At 41.9% G+C, this 17952-nt stretch overlaps 1 protein-coding gene across 5 annotated transcripts in view; it reads right to left on the reverse strand.

The window, feature by feature from the left end:
• Nucleotides 1-213: 213 nt before the first annotated feature.
• Nucleotides 214-17952, reverse strand: part of LOC141106381 (uncharacterized) — a 63206-nt gene continuing 45467 nt past the window's right edge. For 3 of the 5 annotated variants that reach the window (XM_073597117.1, XM_073597114.1, XM_073597116.1), the window contains 3 exons: nucleotides 16371-16619; nucleotides 3387-3506; nucleotides 214-497 (listed from right to left, as the gene is read on the reverse strand). In XM_073597117.1, coding sequence (XP_073453218.1) covers nucleotides 435-497; nucleotides 3387-3506; nucleotides 16371-16619 — 432 coding nt within the window. In that variant the 3' untranslated portion in view covers nucleotides 214-434. The remainder of the gene's footprint in view (nucleotides 498-3386; nucleotides 3507-16370; nucleotides 16620-17952) is intronic. The other 2 variants (XM_073597118.1, XM_073597119.1) reach the window with 2 other exon arrangements.

Here is a 17952-nt window from a genome sequence, read left to right on the forward strand (position 1 = left end):
CAGGGACAGTAACCAGTTATGGTATATACATTGTCACATCTGTCCAAGCTTGACCAATGTACATTCTGCATGTATAAATATACTATGCCTAGAATGCATCTTAAAATATTACTTAAAAGGTCCTAACTGAATTAATTTGTATAGAATTACATAAACTGAATTTTAAAGTGGGACTATTCCGGTGTCACATTGATAACTAAAAAGCATAACATATCTAAACAATCTTTTCTTTTTATTGCATTTATTATCACATTAAAAAATGTATAAATGGTCCATAACAGAATACATATTAGATGTTTATACATTTTGCATATACATATGATTTATGGATTATTTGAAAGTGTTTGATTAATTTTATTAACTATTTAAATACTAAATAATATATGACAAAATCGGCAAAAGATACATGGATATTCAATTTTTGGTTATTTCCTTTACACAGTGATGGTATAAAGAGGAGTCTTCTCAAGAGGTTCCATGTCCTCTTCAGCAGGTCCCTAATAAACGAGGAAAGAAAACTGATTTATCAAGTTGTCATATAAAAAAAAAACAGCAAAAAAATAAATAAATAGACAGTAACAAATAGTGTGTGTTTATTGTTTAATGGGCAGTATGGCTGCCATCGGAAACCCGAGGACAAACCTCCATGTCACACATGTCATGTAGCTATAGCAAAAAAGAAAGAAAGAAAATAAACTCTTTGGTGAATGCCAGATTAACTGCTTTATAAATATGCCCCTAACATTCACTTCAGGTGAATCTTTCTGATGTATGTGCTTTAAATGACAATGATTGGTTTATCACCAGTGAATGTTTGGTGAACATGACCTTCACTACATTATAAATGTGCCCCTTGAAGAATATCTAAACACAAAACTATATATATATATATATATATATATATATATATATATATATATATATATATATATAATTTTTTTTCATTTCGCAAGTTTTTATTTTATTTGTACTGTGTAGCCTGTCTCAACCTTTTTACCACGGAGGAATCCTTGGCACAGTTTTTTTTTATTTCAGGAAACCCCTAATAAATATTTTAACTACAGCTCATGACTCATTAGCATGATCAATTAGTTATGTAAATTTTTAAATAAAAAAAATCAGGAATGGTGAATAGCAAAAGTATTTGACACACACAGTGGGACATTTTACAACTCCCCCTGCTCTATACCACAATATAAATCGTAATATAAAACAAATAATAAGAAGAACAATGGCCAAAAATAAAATGTAGACCTTCAAAAGTGTAGTGTCCTCTTACACTAGTTGTAAGTGGATAGGTGGATACAATGGTGGTGAGTAGAAAAGCCACTTTATGTTGGCGGTCAGCGTAGAGGCATTCCAACACATTGGATGTAATTGGGAAATTGCCCTCTTAAACCGATGGACATTGTAGAAAGGAGATGAATTTGCCACTACGTGACAAAACCCTAGCAACCTCTGGAGGAACTCTACGGTTTCCGCTGTACCCTGCTGAGAAAGCCTAACATAGGGAATAGTTAAAACCCTTTAGCTTTTTTGCCATCTATGTCATTTGGAAGATTTAATTTCACATCCTGTGGAAACCAAAGAAAATTAGAGGAAACCTCTCCAATGTGAGGGAAGTATTTATTCCAGGAACAAGTGTTCCTGTTGGAAAATCCTGTTCTGGTTGCAAGTTTTGAATTTTCTCTGTAAGTGGGACTGAAAGTAAGAGTGAAACTGCCTAAACACAAAACACAGACAGCAATTAAAAAGTTTCTAACACCTTTACCACTCTATCCAAAACTAGTATAAAAAGTTTGGCTTTAGATATATTTTAAAGTGACCTTGCCATCCTGTTAGTAATAGAAGAGCAAATAGAAGAGTATGTATCATTGTTCCCTACTGATCCATATTTGGAAGAACTGACCTCCTTAGCAACTAAATTGCTATACCCAATTGGTGTGTATTAGTGTGTGCACCCCAGAGCACAAACACACGTGTGTATTTCAGCAAAGCAGTGGACAGTGTCAGTAGTATTTTATTTGTATTATTTTTTACAATATTATTTTTTATTATTTTTTACAATATTATTTTTAATTATTTTTTTACAATTTTTTTAGGAGCCCCTTTGGGGGGCTTTGAGAGACATCAGGGGTCTGTTTAGACCCTTGATATTTCACCAAACATATTTCTCCTATGCTTCATAAAAGAAGGAACACAGGAGCGACCGGTACAGATCACTTACTGTGTTCATTCAGAAAAGGAAGGGGTAAATGAAATATTTACTGGCCGCTTGCGCTGCTCTCCATCCTAAAAACATCCCCCGCAGCTGCCAGCAGGAGAGGAGGGAAGCTGCCAGCACTGTAGGGGAGGACGGGGGGGGCAAGGAAGCAGGGGGATTGGGTAGCACACGGGGTGATTAGGGTGTACCCAGACATCCGGCACACACGTATGCTCTGCTCTTCCCTCTTTCATTATCATTTGTCCTCTTTTTGGTCTGATATGTGGACCTGTGAAAATGTACTCTTTAACTACTAAACGTGTACTACACTACTGTAAACATTTAATCTAAAATCTTAATAATTGCATTTTGAAAAGCGAGCATAAAGAAAAAGTGTGGTGAAAAAAGCACTTGTTGGATGCAACCAATCTTTTTATCACCTTAACCCTTTGTGGTCCTCATAACTAGAAGTGTGTCCTTTACCCACATACTTTGTACCAAAAGGTGTCCAGTTTTCTCATCTTTAGAGTGAGTATGGATGAAAACTTACTACAAAAATTCATATCACGTAACTTAGGTCTTCTATTGCAAACCATCATGATTCTAGTAACATCCATTGCTCCAGCCTTGAGGAAGGGGGAGGCATTTCCCTGAAACGGGTTGGTTGCATTTAATGCTTTTAATTAATAAAAATTTTAAAAAGAGCACTAATTTATATAAACTTTTGTACTATGTGCTCCTCAATACCCACCCCAGAGTTTATCATCTGCTAAGTCCTCTTTTTGTCATCATCAGGGAGGTAGCAGCCTAGGACCATAACATGGTCCAACCACACGATTCCTTCATTACTGATCAGCCCCTTTAAAGGAGGATGTACTCCACTGTATATCCATCAGGATGAAGCCTCCCTTCCAACAGCCCAGCACTATCATGCACACATCAGACTTTTTCTCATCTTAGAAAGTTCTGAAATATCTGCATACTTACCTTTCCGGTGTCCTATGTCTTAAACCTCTGCAGCTTTTCTGCTCCCCAAGCTGCTGCAGGTATTCAGCACTTAAAGGTGTGTCCAATACCATGGTTTCTACTGTTGGATCTCACATTCTGTAATGTTCTACAAGCCTGTGTGATTGCAGTATAAGGAGTGTTAACATTTTCCTGTATATAATGTTACAGCACCAACCTTTTCTGTATTGCAGAATTCACACTCTGTTTGTAGTCTGTAGATGATAGTAATGGTGGATGAGATCACTCCCCAGGAACCGATGATCAGCAGCATAATCAGGAGCCCATTTGAGAGACCCTGCCAACAAATATATTAGGAAGTAAAACTTAATGAAGTAAATAACGAGAGATGTCTTTTGTGTTAACCGGTGAGTTCACCCACTAACTGGATTTATAGAATGCCTAATGCCGCGTACACACGAGCGGACTTTACGGCAGACTTTGCCCGGCGGACTTTTCGACGTACTTTACGACTGACTTTCTGAATGAACGGACTTGCCTACACACAATCCACCAAAGTCCGTCGAATTCGTACATGATGACGTACGACTGGACTAAAACAAGGAAGTTCATAGCCAGTAGCCAATAGCTGCCTTAGCGTGGCTTTTTGTCCGTCGAACCAGCATACAGAGGGCGGACTGTTCGACCGGACTCGATTTCAACGGATTCATTTAAAACATGTTTCAAATCTAAGTCCGTCCAACTTTTGAGAAAACCAAGTCCGCTGGAGCCCACACACGATCGAATTGTCCAACCAAATCCCGTCCGCCTGGCAAAGTCTGCCATAAAGTCCGCTCGTGTGTACACGGCATAAGAACCTAACAGAGATTTTTCTCACCCAATTATGTCCTTCACTGTACCCACATAATTAAAATGAATTACTAAAAATCCAAATTTCTCATATTTACCCTATTAATCCTAATTTCCTGTTTCTCCTTGATACAGACTTTTCTTGCTGCATATCTAGTTCTGATTCATGGATTACTTCTGTGTATGGACCAATGTAAGGCTTGATTGCCTGCACAATTTAGTGCAGCACCTTAACTCCCATCCCTCTAGAAATTATATGAATACGTTTGCCAGTATCTACAGAAATCTTGAGCCCTCTGTTATCTGAGGATATGCCCAATGCCAGATTCATATACAGTATGTAACTGAGATCTTCATTCTCGGTATTTGCTCTACCATTATTCTTGCCAAAGATAATTCCAGAGTCAATAATGGTATTCTAATTGGTCAGATAAATGGAGAGAAGGGAAAGAGTGCAGCTCCTAGTTGAGATAGCTGGGGGCTTAACTACATGCTTGCCAGCCCATTAAAGTCAGTAGCCCGCTTTAATAAAAAAGCTAAATGCTTTCCTCTCTGGCAAGTGGTATATGAAATCTTTACACTACTGAAGAGCTAGGAGTTTCCCAAATTGTGTTTGGAAGATGCTGCAAAGTTAAACCTCCTGTTTTCTAGAAGTTTCTTCTATCTCTTGGAGACTCTACCATATTGGTGAGATCTCTGGGAACACCTGCTGTGCCCATTCTAAGAAACTCACAGGTTATAGAAACACCAAAAAACTCCCATATTGGAGAGGAGCTGGGTCAGCAATTATGGCAAGAAGATCTCACTATTGGAGTAACCAATGCAAATAGCATACCAATAGCTGAGTGAGGTCACCAGGCTCCGAACATAACTAAAATAACAGTAAATTGACCTGATTCCTCCATCCACTCATTCGATGTGGATTTGGGAATCCTCCCCACTGTGTCATTGTATTCTGAAAGCGGAACTTCCCCGCCATCAGAAAACACTGATCAGTGCTGTAGACGATTGGCTTCATGCACGGATCAAGTGAAAATTTACCAATAAGCTGATTCATGAGAAGTTGATGGATAGGATGACTTCCCATGAAGAGGAATGGCTATAGATATATCTAAATTTGTCAGGTTCCTGCTTTGATCCATGTATGGAAAGTTTAGCACTCTCTGTAGAAACTTGTAGTAGAATAGGGGTCAATTTACTAATCCCGCGTACACACGGTTGGAATTTCCGGCAACAAATGTTCGATGTGAGCTTGTTGTTGGAAATTCTGACCATGTGTAGGCTCCATCAGACATTTGTTGTCAGAATTTCCGACAACAAAAATTTGAGAGCTGGTTCTCAAATTTTCCCACAACAAAATCCATTGTCAGAAATTCAGATCGCGTGTATGCAATTCCGATGAACAAAATTCCACGCATGCTTGGAATCAAGCAGAAGAGCCGCACTGGCTATTGGACTTCATTTTTGTCGGCTCGTCGTACGTCTTGTACATCACCGCGTTCTTGACGTTCGGAATTTCCCACAACATTTGTGCGACCGTGTGTATGCAAGACAAGTTTGTGCCAACATCTGTCGGAAATAAATCCAGGATTTTGTTGTTGGAATGTCCGATCGTGTGTACGCGGAGTTAAAAAAAAAGCTGATATTATGCAGTAATGATTGTGCAAGTGTTCAATTCACTAAGAATTTGGAGTTAAACCCTGAATGCGGTATTTGTTTGGATTAGCGGTAATTACCGCATTAGTTAATGCGTAAATTTATTGCATTGAGCTGGCTGCTGAAGAGTGGGCCGGGAAGCCGGCCGTCATGTCCTTAACAACCGATTACTCATCAGCTGTCAGCGGGTTTCCCCATTGACAGTTGATTTAAATAAAAAGCCGACAATTAAAAAGTATGGGGTGCCCCCCAGTCCATACCAGGCCCTTATCCGGGCATGCTGCCCAGCAGGTCAGGAAAAGGGGGAGTGAGCGAGCGCCCCCCTCCAGAACCATACCAGGCCACATGCCCTCAACATGGGGGGATGTCTGGTTTCAGAAATGACTCATGCAGAAGGAGGTGGCTTACAGAAATCACATCAGGTGCTTTGAATCAAGGCTAGCACATACTATAGATAAATAAGCTTTGTTTCGTTTTTTATTACAGAGGTTTACAACTACTTTAAATTATTACACAGACCCAACTATAGATATATACTTTTGAACAAGCTGTCACCATTTTTTGCAGAGACGAGACCAACAGGGAAATAAGCGCATAATCAACTGAGGTTTTCATATATTGCAGCTTCAGACCAGAGGCTATGCTAATTTTGGAGGACTATGAAATCGTTTATCGCATAGTTTACTTTATGGTCCAATGATCCACAGAATGACTGATTGCAGAAGTTATACATTTACTGCCGCATGAAAGAGTAGACAGCTAAAAGGTTGTATTTGCAAAAAGGAAACCCTTAGATGATAATGGTGAATGTGAAGTCAGCAGTTGTTGTTGGAAGTATTTAACCACTTCAGCCCCGGAAGGATTTACCCCCTTCCTGACCAGAGCACTTTTTACAATTCGGCACTGCGTCGCTTTAACTGCTAATTGCGCGGTCATGCAATGCTGTACCCAAACAAAATTTGCGTCCTTTTCTTCCCACAAATAGAGCTTTCTTTTGATGGTATTTGATCACCTCTGCCGTTTTTATTTTTTGCGCTATAAACCGAAAAAGACTGAAAATTTTGAAAAAAAATGATATTTTCTACTTTTTGTTATAAAAAAAATCCAATAAACTAAATTTTAGTCATACATTTAGGCCAAAATGTAAAAAAAATGTCAATAAGCGTATATTTATTGGTTTGCGCAAAAGTTATAGCGTCTACAAACTAGGGTACATTTTCTGGAATTTACACAGCTTTTAGTTTATGACTGCCTATGTCATTTCTTGAGGTGCTAAAATGGCAGGGCAGTACAAACCCCCCCCCCCCCAAATGACCCCATTTTGGAAAGTAGACACCCCAAGGAAATTGCTGAGAGGCATGTTGAGCCCATTGAATATCTATTTTTTTTGTCCCAAGTGATTGAATAATGACAAAAAAAAAAAAAAAATTTACAAAAAGTTGTCACTAAATGATATATTGCTCACACAGGCCATGGGCATATGTGGAATTGCACCCCAAAATACATTCAGCTGCTTCTCCTGAGTACGGGGATACCACATGTGTGGCACTTTTTGGGAGCCTAGCCGCGTACGGGGCCCCGAAAACCAATCACTGCCTTCAGGATTTCTAAGGGCATACATTTTTTATTTCACTCCTCACTACCTATCACAGATTTGAAGGCCATAAAATGCCAAGATGGCACAAACCCCCCCCCAAATGACCCCATTTTGGAAAGTAGACACCCCAAGCTATTTGCTGAGAGGCATGGTGAGTATTTTGCAGCTCTCATTTGTTTTTGAAAATGAAGAAAGACCAGAAAAAAAAATTTTTTTTTTCTTTTTTCAATTTTCAAAACTTTGTGACAAAAAGTGAGGTCTGCAAAATACTCACCATACCTCTCAGCAAATAGCTTGGGGTGTCTACTTTCCAAAATTGGGTAATTTGGGGGGGTTTTGTGCCACCTGGGCATTCCATGGCCTCCGAAACTGTGATAGGCAGTGAAGAGTGAAATCAAAAATTTACGGCCTTAGAAAGCCTGAAGGCGGTGCTTGGTTTTCGGGGTCCCGTGCGCGGCTAGGCTCCCAAAAAGTCTCACACATGTGGTATCCCCATACTCAGGAGAAGCAACAGAATTTATTTTGGGGTGTAATTTCACAAATCCCCATGGCATGTTTGAGCAATATAACATTTAGTGACAACTTTGTGCAAAAAAAAAAAAAATGTGTCTCTTTCCCGCAACTTGTGTCACAATATAAAATATTCCATGGACTCGACATGACTCTCAGCAAATAGCTTGGGGTGTCTACTTTCCAAAATGGGGTCATTTGGGGGGGTTTGAACTGTCCTGGCATTTTATGCACAACATTTAGAATCTTATGTCACGCATCACCCACTCTTCTAACCACTTGAAGACAAAGCCCTTTCTGACACTTTTTGATTACATGAAAAAATTATTTTTTTTTGCAAGAAAATTACTTTGAACCCCCAAACATTATATATTATTTTAAAGCAAATGCCCTACAGATTAAAATGGTGGGTGTTTCATTTTTTTTTTTCACACAGTAATTGCGCAGCGATTTTTCAAACGCATTTTTTGTGGAAAAAACACACTTTTTTAAATTTTAATGCACTAAAACACACTATATTGCCCAAATGTTTGATGAAATAAAAAAGATGATCTTAGGCCGAGTACATGGATACCAAACATGACATGCTTTAAAATTGCGCACAGACGTGCAGTGGCAACAAAATTAATACATTTTTAAAAGCCTTTAAAAGCCTTTACAGGTTACCACTTTAGATTTACAGAGGAGGTCTACTGCAAAAATTACTGCCCTCAATCTGACCTTCGCGGTGATACCTCACATGCATGGTGCAATTGCTGTTTACATTTGACGCCAGACCGACGCTTGCGTTCGCCTTAGCGCGAGAGCAGGGGGGACAGGGGTGCTTTTTTTTTTTTTTTTAAATCATTTTTATTGTTATCTCAGGGAATGTAAATATCCCCTATGATAGCAATAGGTAGTGACAGGTACTCTTTTTTGAAAAAATTGGGGTCTATTAGACCCTAGATCTCTCCTCTGCCCTCAAAGCATCTGACCACACCAAGATCGGTGTGATAAAATGCTTCCCTAATTTCCCAATGGCGCTGTTTACATCCGGCGAAATCTAAGTCATAAAATGCTCGTAGCTTCCGGTTTCTTAGGCCATAGAGATGTTTGGAGCCACTCTGGTCTCTGATCAGCTCTATGGTCAGCTGGCTGAATCACCGGCTGCATTCTCAGGTTCCCTGTTGAGACAGGAGAGCCAGAGAAAAACACGGAAGACGGGGGGGGGCATTCCCTCCCACTGCTTGTAAAAGCAGTCTAGAGGCTAATTAGCCGCTAGGATTGCTTTTACATGAAAGCCGACCGCTGGCTAAAAAGAATGATACCAAGATGATACCTAAACCTGCAGGCATCATTCTGGTATAACCACTCAAAGTCGTGAAAGGCGTACCTGAAGACAAAAAAATGGTTAACAATAAAGCACAGTAAACGGTAAAGTATAAAAAAATTGCATACCTGAAAAGCAAACATGATAAAACATAACAACAATAAAACATTGCAGAATAGAATACAGTAAAAAAGAGCAGAACAATAGAGAGAGAGAATAGAGAGAGAGAACAATGAAACGACAACTATTTTTTTTTATTTTTGTTTGTGTTTTTTTTTTTTTTTACACTTTTTTTTGTAACTGTAACTTTTATAACGGTAACCGGTTCCAGGTTTGGGTCTCTCAAAATGCGATGGCATCTTGGGAGACCCTGTGAAAGTGTGCCTAGTCTGTGCAATGCTGTACCCTACACTAATACTCAACTAGTGAATGGTAGCGTTCAAAACATTCACCAATGCAAAAACCAGGATTGTCAGGACAGGAGGGACAATAATAGCGGGTGTCATGCCTATATCCGCGCTTGCTGCAGACACAACATCTTTTTTGGGGGGGGTTCGTTGGGTAGGGGTACTCGGGAAGACATAAAGAAAATGCCTCTCATGCAGCCGACTGCATTTGGTTGGGGATGGGAATGGGGGAAGTACGGGCGCTGCAGAAGTGGTGGGTTCCCAATTAGGATTGGCGAATGCAGCAGGAAGGGCACTATGGGCACGACGGGCCTGTGTTTGTCTTTTTGGTGGCAGCGGGACACTACTTGTGCTTGCCACCTCACCAGCTTGAACTGCACTTATGGGACTCGCCACGTCACCAAATGTTACTGCAGTGCTGGTTTGACTACGACCGGGGTGTACTAGGCCGCTGGTGCTTGCCAGTTCACCAAAACGCTACAAAAAAAAGTGACAGTGATCGATCGATACTGCACTTGGGTGGGCTGGGCTGGGCCGGGCGGAGGGGCAAAACGCAGGTGCTAGCAGGTATCTGGGCTGATCCCACTAACACTGCGTTTTTGGGAACCCTAAACTGCTGGGGACGCTAGTATAGATCTGATCGGATCAGATATTGATCCGATCAGATACTATACCACTAAGGGAGGTGTATGCTGCGTGCGTGGGTGTTAGCGGTACTGGCGCTAACCTGACGCTGCCTGGGGCTGGTGCTTGCCAGTTCACCAAAATGCTACCAAAAAAACTGTTAGCGATCGCAGGGATCAGGCCTGACTCTGCGAACGCTGCAGTTATGTGTTTAGTGTTTTGTAAGTGACAGTGATCGATCGATACTGCACTTGGGTGGGCCGGGCCGGGCGGAGGGGAAAAAACGCAGGTGCTAGCAGGTATCTGGGCTGATCCCGCTAACACTGCGTTTTTGGGAACCCTAAACTGCTGGGGACGCTAGTATAGATCTGATCGGATCAGATATTGATGCGTTCAGATACTATACCACTAAGGGAGGTGTACGGTGCGTGCGTGGGTGTTCGCGGTACTGGCGCTAATCTGACGCTGCCTGGGGCGACGCATATCACCGCCGGGCGATCAGGGGGCTAAACCTTTATTCGGTAATAAACGGCGGGTGCCCTGACACTATAAAAAATAAACGAACTAACGAGCGTCACCTGTAACACTTATACGGTGATCAGTGGTGAAAGGGTTAACTAGGGGGCCATCAAGGGGTTAAAACATTTATTAGGTAGTATATGGGGGTCCCTGTCGCTATAAAATGCTGACAGCGAACCTAAATATTTACGTTCCTAACTAGCGTCACCAGTGACACTAATACAGCGATCAGAAAAATGATCTCTTAGCGACAATGGTGACAGGGGGTGATCAAGGGGTTAAAACTTTATTAGGGGGGGTTAGGGGGGTACCCTAGACCTACAGGGGGCTAATACTCACTGTCCTACCACTGCTAACTGTCACAAACTGACACTATGCAGTAATCAGGAAAAAAAAAAAAAAAAAAAAACCTGCTTGGTGTCAGTTTGTGACAGGGGGGGGTGATTGGGGGGGGATCGGGGGGCAATCGGGGGGGGGGATCGGGGGTGTTTAGTGTGCCTGGCATGTTCTACTGTGTTGTGTGTGAGTGTTGGTGCACTTACATGTCTTCTCTTCTCGGCGTCGGAACGGAAACTGCCGAGCCGAGGAGAGATGACATCACATCCTCTGCCTCTGTGTACTATACAGAGGCAGGGGATGTTTCTCATTGGCTGGGAGCGATCGCGAGGGGGGGGCACGATCGGATGGTCTCCCCCTAGTCTCTCATCGCTCCCAACCAAATGCCGACCGCCGATGGCACTGGGGGGGGGTCCGATCGGACCCCCCGCCCGCGGGAAGGCAATCACGTACCAGGTACGTGATTTTGCCTGCCCGTGCCGCTCTGCTCACGTATATAGACGTGAGGCGGTCGGCAAGTGGTTAATGACTTCTTTGATGCTATAGATCGGGGTCCCCAACCCCCGGGCCGCGGATGGACCGGTGCTGGTCCACAACTTGTTGATGACCAGCCTGCACAACAGGAGATGAGCAGTGACCGTGGTCTGCATGGGGCTATCACAGACCGCAGTTGCCTCTCACCTTCTGTGTGGCCATGCATGTGTGTCCACTCCCAGGTCCTCCACCCACCCTGCCAGTTATGTCATCCTATCAGCAAGGCAGGGGGCGGTAGGAGCTGCAGATCTGATTGGAGAGCTCCTCCCATCCCCTGCCCTGCTGATAGGATGACATTGTCGGGTGGGCAGGGGGAGTCAGGAGAGGACACATGGACTGATCACAGATTCTGCACTGCCAAAGATAGGAGCCTTGTGCAGGGGAGGCAGAAATTAGAATAGAAAAGTGTGATGTTAGAGAGGAAAGGGGGGTGGTGGGCAGACTGGAAGGGCACTGTGATGGAGGAGGCTGTGATTTCTAGGGGCACTGTAATATAAAAGGGACTGCACTGTAAAGGGGCACTGTAATCAGTACAGTGCAGTCCCCTTTATATCAGGTATAGAAGGAAACATCCAACCACACCAATGGAAAATTGCCAACATCCCTTGTACTGTTAATTAGGAAAGGAACTAACTCCCCAAAAAAGCTGGGACTTTAACGGCAACGAAAATACAAAAGTATAAAACATCAAACCACTAGACATTAATAACAATGATGATGGAATTCCCATAGAGGTCTAGACAGCCCTTTATATCACAGTACCCCCTTTAGGCCCCTTTCACATCAGCGGACCGATTGGGTCTGCCTGTCCATTTTTTCAGGCAGATCCAATCAGACCACCCGCTGGCATCTGATCTGATCCAGTCCGCTAAAAACAGACAGCTGAGGATGCGTTCGCCATCTGTCCAGTGGATCGGATAACAATGGGATGGGAATGGACATGCAGTCTGTTTTCTTCTGATCGCCCCATAGAGGAGAGCAGGCTGTGTCCATGTCCACTCTGCATAGCGGAGCAGACATGGACCTGTCATCCACTTGCTCAGCAGGGATCAGCAGAGAGATCCCCGCTGAGCAGATGGATCCACTTGGACGGAACCACTCTGTCTGCAAGGGGCCTTACACTGCAGTCCCCTTTATATCTCAGCCCCCCTTTACATTACCATGCCCCATTTACAGAGCCATCCCTGTTACTTGTTATGAAGGGGAGCTGAGGACACTGGTATAAAGGGGGGATTGTGGGCTGGAGACAGACTCCATAAATATTACCCCCCCACCACACACACACACACACACACACACACACACACTAGTCCCTGAGAAAATTGGCTGCTGTGAAGCCCATCCCTGGTGCCTAAAAGGTTGAAGGTATAATTTGATCAGTATCTTCCTTACTAAAAGGATGAATAAGATACACCTTACCACTTACCAGTGGTCACTATTGATTTTTTTTGGACATAAACTGGACATAAGTTTAGATGAAGCTTGTTATGGTTTTGGATATGGGTACTCAAGCTTTTCAATACTATATTTAATCTTTTAAATATCTTATCTGAGGTTGGGTATACTATTTAACCACTTGCTACTTTCACCTCCTTCCTGCCCAGATCAATTTTCAGCTTTCAGCGGTGTTGCACTTTGAATGACAATTGCGCGGTCATGCAATGCTGTACGCAAACATTTTTATAATTTTTTTTTCACATAAACAAAGCTTTCATTTGATGATATTTATTCACCACTGTTTTTTTTTTTTTTTTTTTTTTTTTGCTAAAAACAAAAAAAGATGGAAAATTTTGAAAAAAAAAAAAAGGGTATCATAGTTTGTTATAAAATTTTGCAAACAGGTAATTTTTCTTCTTCACTGATGTGTGCTGATGGGGTGGCACTGATGAGGCAGCACTGGTGGGCTCTGATGAGACTTCACTGATAGACAGAACTGATCAGCGGTGCTGATGGGCACTGGTAGGCGACACTGATTGGCAGCACTGGTAGGCACCGATTTGCAGAACTGGTGGGCACAGATTGGCAGCACTGTAAATCAGGACACTGATAATCAGTGCCCTGATTATCAGTGTACATGTCCCTTTTTAGAAATGCAGGCAATCAGCTCTCTCTGATAGCATGAGGAAAGGAGTGCCGATCACCGGCATCTGTTTACTTCCATGATCAGCTGTGATTGAACACAGCTGATCAGGTGGTAAAGAGCTGCTAATTGGCTCTTTACCTCAATCTGTGATCAGCAGTGTCTGGAGGACACTGCCATCACAGAGAGCGCTGCCCGCAACCAGCTTCGGGTGATTTCACGGGACGGCATCACGGGACGGCATCACGTGACGGCATCCCAGAACTAGACGACCGCGCTGTAGCCATCATTCGGCTATAGCGTGGTCAACAAGCGGTTAACCCTTTCACTGGCAGAGCACTTTTTTTTTTATTTTTTTGCACACGTGTTTAAAGAATAATTTTTAGGCCTAAAGTTTAGGTAAATACAAGAATAAAATAGTGGTAGCTACTTTTTTTTACTAATTTTTATTTTTTTATTTTTTGTGAAATGACAACTTCAGTACCCTATATTTTATGTATGCAACACTTTAAAAACCCTGTTTTTGTGCGTAGGCTCCCCAATGTATGCATTTACATTACATTGTAACTTACATTTTGAAATCTTATTTTACGTTTTTGTTTACATTTTTTTTTCTACTAAATTCTCTTTTCTTTACATAGGAGATAGAAGGATAGATAGATTTTTTGGTGACAGGTTCTCTTGATGTAGTCTACAGGAGTGTGTATAACCCCCCCACTGCCAATGACGTATGGCATATGTCAGTGGCAGTAAAAAGGGTTAAACCATTTGATTCTATTCTCTTTTATATTTATAATTAAGGGCAATAGCTTCCACTAATTCATTCATTCATACACATACCGGTGTGTGTGTGTGTGTATATATGTATATGTGTATATATATATATATATATATATATATATATATATATATACAGTATCTCACAAAAGTGAGTACACCCCTCACATTTTTGTAAATATTTTATTCTATCTTTTCATGTTACAACACTGAAGAAATGACACTTTGCTACAGTGTAAAGTAGTGAGTGTACAGCTTGTATAACAGTGTAAATTTGCTGTCCCCTCAAAATAATTCAACACACAGCCATTAATGTCTAAACCGCTGGCAACGAAAGTGAGTACACCCCTAAGTGAAAATGTACAAATTGGGCTCAATTAGCCATTTTCCCTCCCCGGTGTCATGTGACTTGTTAGTGTTACAAGGCCTCAGGTGTGAATGGGGAGCAGGTGTGTTAAATTCGGTGTTATCGCTCTCACTTTCTCATACTGGTCACTGGAAGTTCAACATGGCACCTCATGGCAAAGAACTCTCTGAGGATCTGAAAAAAGAATTGTTGCTCTACATAAAGATGGCCTAGGCTTTAAGAAGTTTGCCAAAACCCTGAAACTGAGCTGCAGCATGGTGGCCAAGACCATACAGCGGTGTAACAGGACAGGATCCACTCAGAACAGGCCTCGCCATGGTTGACCAAAGAAGTTGAGTGCACGTGCTCAGCGTCATATCCAGAGGTTTTCTTAGGGAAATAGACGCATGAGTGCTGCCAGCATTACTGCAGAGGTTGAAGGGGTGGGGGGTCAGCCTGTCAGTGCTAAGACCATACACCGTACACTGAATCAAGTTGGTCTGCATGGCTGTCGCCCCAGAAGGAAGCCTCTTCTAAAGATGATGCACAAGGCAGCTGCAAACTGTTTGCTGAAGACAAGCAGACTAAGGACATTACTGGAACCATGTCCTGTGGTCCGATAACACCAAGATAAACATATTTTGTTCAGATGGTGTGTGTGGCGGCAACCAGGTGAGGAGTACAAAGACAAGTGTGACTTGCCTACAGTCAAGCATGGTGGTTGGAGTGTCATGGTCTGGGGCTGCATGAGTGCTGCAGGCACTGGGGAGCTACAGTTCATTGAGGGAACCGTGAATGCCAACATGTACTGTGACATAATGAAGCAGAGCATGGTCCCCTCCCTTCGGAGACTGGGCCGCAAGGCAGTATTCCAACACGATAACGACCCCAAACACACCTCCAAGACGACCACTGTCTTGCTAAAGAAGCTGAGGGTAAAGGTGATGGACTGGCCAAGCATGTCTCCAGACCTAAACCCTATTGAGCATCTGTGGGGCATCCTCAAACGGAAGGTAGAGGAGAGCAAAGCCTCTAACATCTACCAGCTCTGTGATGTCGTCATGCAGGAATGGAAGAGGACTCTGGTGGCAACCTGTGAAGCTCTGGTTAACTCCATGCCCAAGGGGGTTAAGGCAGTGCTGGAAAATAATGGTGGCCAAGCAAAATATTGACACTTGGAGCCCAATTTGGACATTTTCATTTAGGGGTGTACTCACTTTTGTTGCCAGTGGTTTAGACATTAATGGCTGTGTGTTGAGTTATTTTGAGGGGACAGCAAATTTACACTGTTATACAAACTGTACACTCACTACTTTACATTGTAGCAAAGTGTCATTTCTTCAGTGTTGTCACATGAAAAGATAGAATAAAATATTTACAAAAATGTGAGGGGTGTACTCACTTTTGTGAGATACTGTGTGTGTAGATAGATAGATAGATAGATAGATAGATAGATAGATAGATAGATAGATAGATAGATAGATAGATAGATAGATAGATAGATAGATAGATAGATAGATAGATAGATAGATAGATAGATAGATAGATAGATCTATTAACTCTTTCCCACAATACCCAAAAGTGAAAAGAAAATGTTTGCTGGAGTTTGAGTTTAAAAAGAATGTAAAGATGAAAGCCATTCATAAAATGTTGTCACCTTAGCCATATTGACAGCTTGTTGGCATTCCGTCAGAGCGTTGCTTTGGTAATAGCTTATATGCTGGTTGTAACTGTTTGATAAATCATATGATTGATAGCTGCTAGGCTGAGCATTATTTAGGAATCTTTCACATGTGTCATCCTTTAAATAGTACTTTACCCTATAATGCCCTGCATCCCAAGTAAATACAAGACCAACGACTGAGACAGAAAAAATCAGTGATTGGCTGATAACAGAGAGGACCACCTAAGGAAAAAATAATACAATTAAAATAATATAAGGCAAATAACATACAATAGCCTGCAGACATACACCGTACCAACCCTACTATGATGAAGAAAAGTTAAAATCCTTTTTCTAAACCCAAGAATTACAAATTCATTGTAGCACAGGCAGATTGTAAAGGAAATTAGGAATTTGCTAGATTTTTGGCAGGATCAAAAAATATTTTGCAATTATCAAACAGATATAACAAAGTGTTTTCTGTAGAATATTTAACAGACCAAGGGAAGCAAAGAAGACAAATTCATCCATTGTTAGCATTTATATAAAGTATCACACTCTATTTTCTGTTACCAAGGGCACCACTGCTGGTGAAATATGGTACTAAGACTCATCCCTTTAAATAAAATGGTGGTCTAGGTCAGGCAAGCTAGCCTGCAGAACAACATAGATGGGCACTGTGTGATTTTTTAATCATTACTTTGTTATGTTTTAAATTGTATTGTAACAAGTAATTATGTACAGCATTTCCTGTTCTGCTTTGTTTTTACCAAAAGGTATTTGTGGGACACCATAGAGTGGCGTTTATCCAATTATGCGTAATGGCATGGTATAAATATGGTGGAGAGCACCGGGCCACGCCTCCTGATGATGTCCTGGATGTGACGAAATGCGTAGGGGCAGGTGACTCCCGGTTGCCGCGCCACTTCCCCCTTGTGGAACGCACACCGCCTCCTATGCTGGTTGGAGTGGTGGCTATCAACTATGTTTTGGCAGATGATTCTGGGGTGCCAGGTTGGGCACCTATAATTGGGAGTTTGATTTTTTTTTTTCTTTTAATAAAGATTTGAATAAACAGTATTGTGCTATGAAGTTTTTTCCTGTTTGATTCCTCTCCTGTATGGGCGTGAGGTGTCTTGAATAGATTGACCTTGGGAAATTGCCACACACCGGGGGGTTTTGATTCAGTGCTTTTTTACCTACCTCAGTGTAAGCTCAGGTGGTCAACACCATCTGGTGAGTTCAGTCCTAGAAGGGCATGGAGCACCAATCACAGAGTGAAACAAGATTTGTGTTGGAGTGGCACGGATTTATAGATATAGATTTATAGCACTTTTACAGCGTTTGCACTTTGAGACTGTACAGCACTGTGTATGATTGTGATCTTTAGGTTACATGCCATAGGTGATTAAGACTGGATCAGTGCAGCTCTCATTTACCAACACTTGTGGGTCAGTGCCGAAGGCAAGATAAAGGGGGCAGTGCCAAGCTTTAAAATTTACACAATAGGATAATGCATTTTTGCTTATTTTTCTTCCTCCTTCTAAAACCATCTCTTTTTTTTCTTGGCAGTGGC

This window comes from Aquarana catesbeiana, linkage group LG08 (genome assembly GCF_042186555.1).
Source record: "Aquarana catesbeiana isolate 2022-GZ linkage group LG08, ASM4218655v1, whole genome shotgun sequence".
NCBI classification, from domain to species: Eukaryota; Metazoa; Chordata; class Amphibia; order Anura; family Ranidae; genus Aquarana; species Aquarana catesbeiana.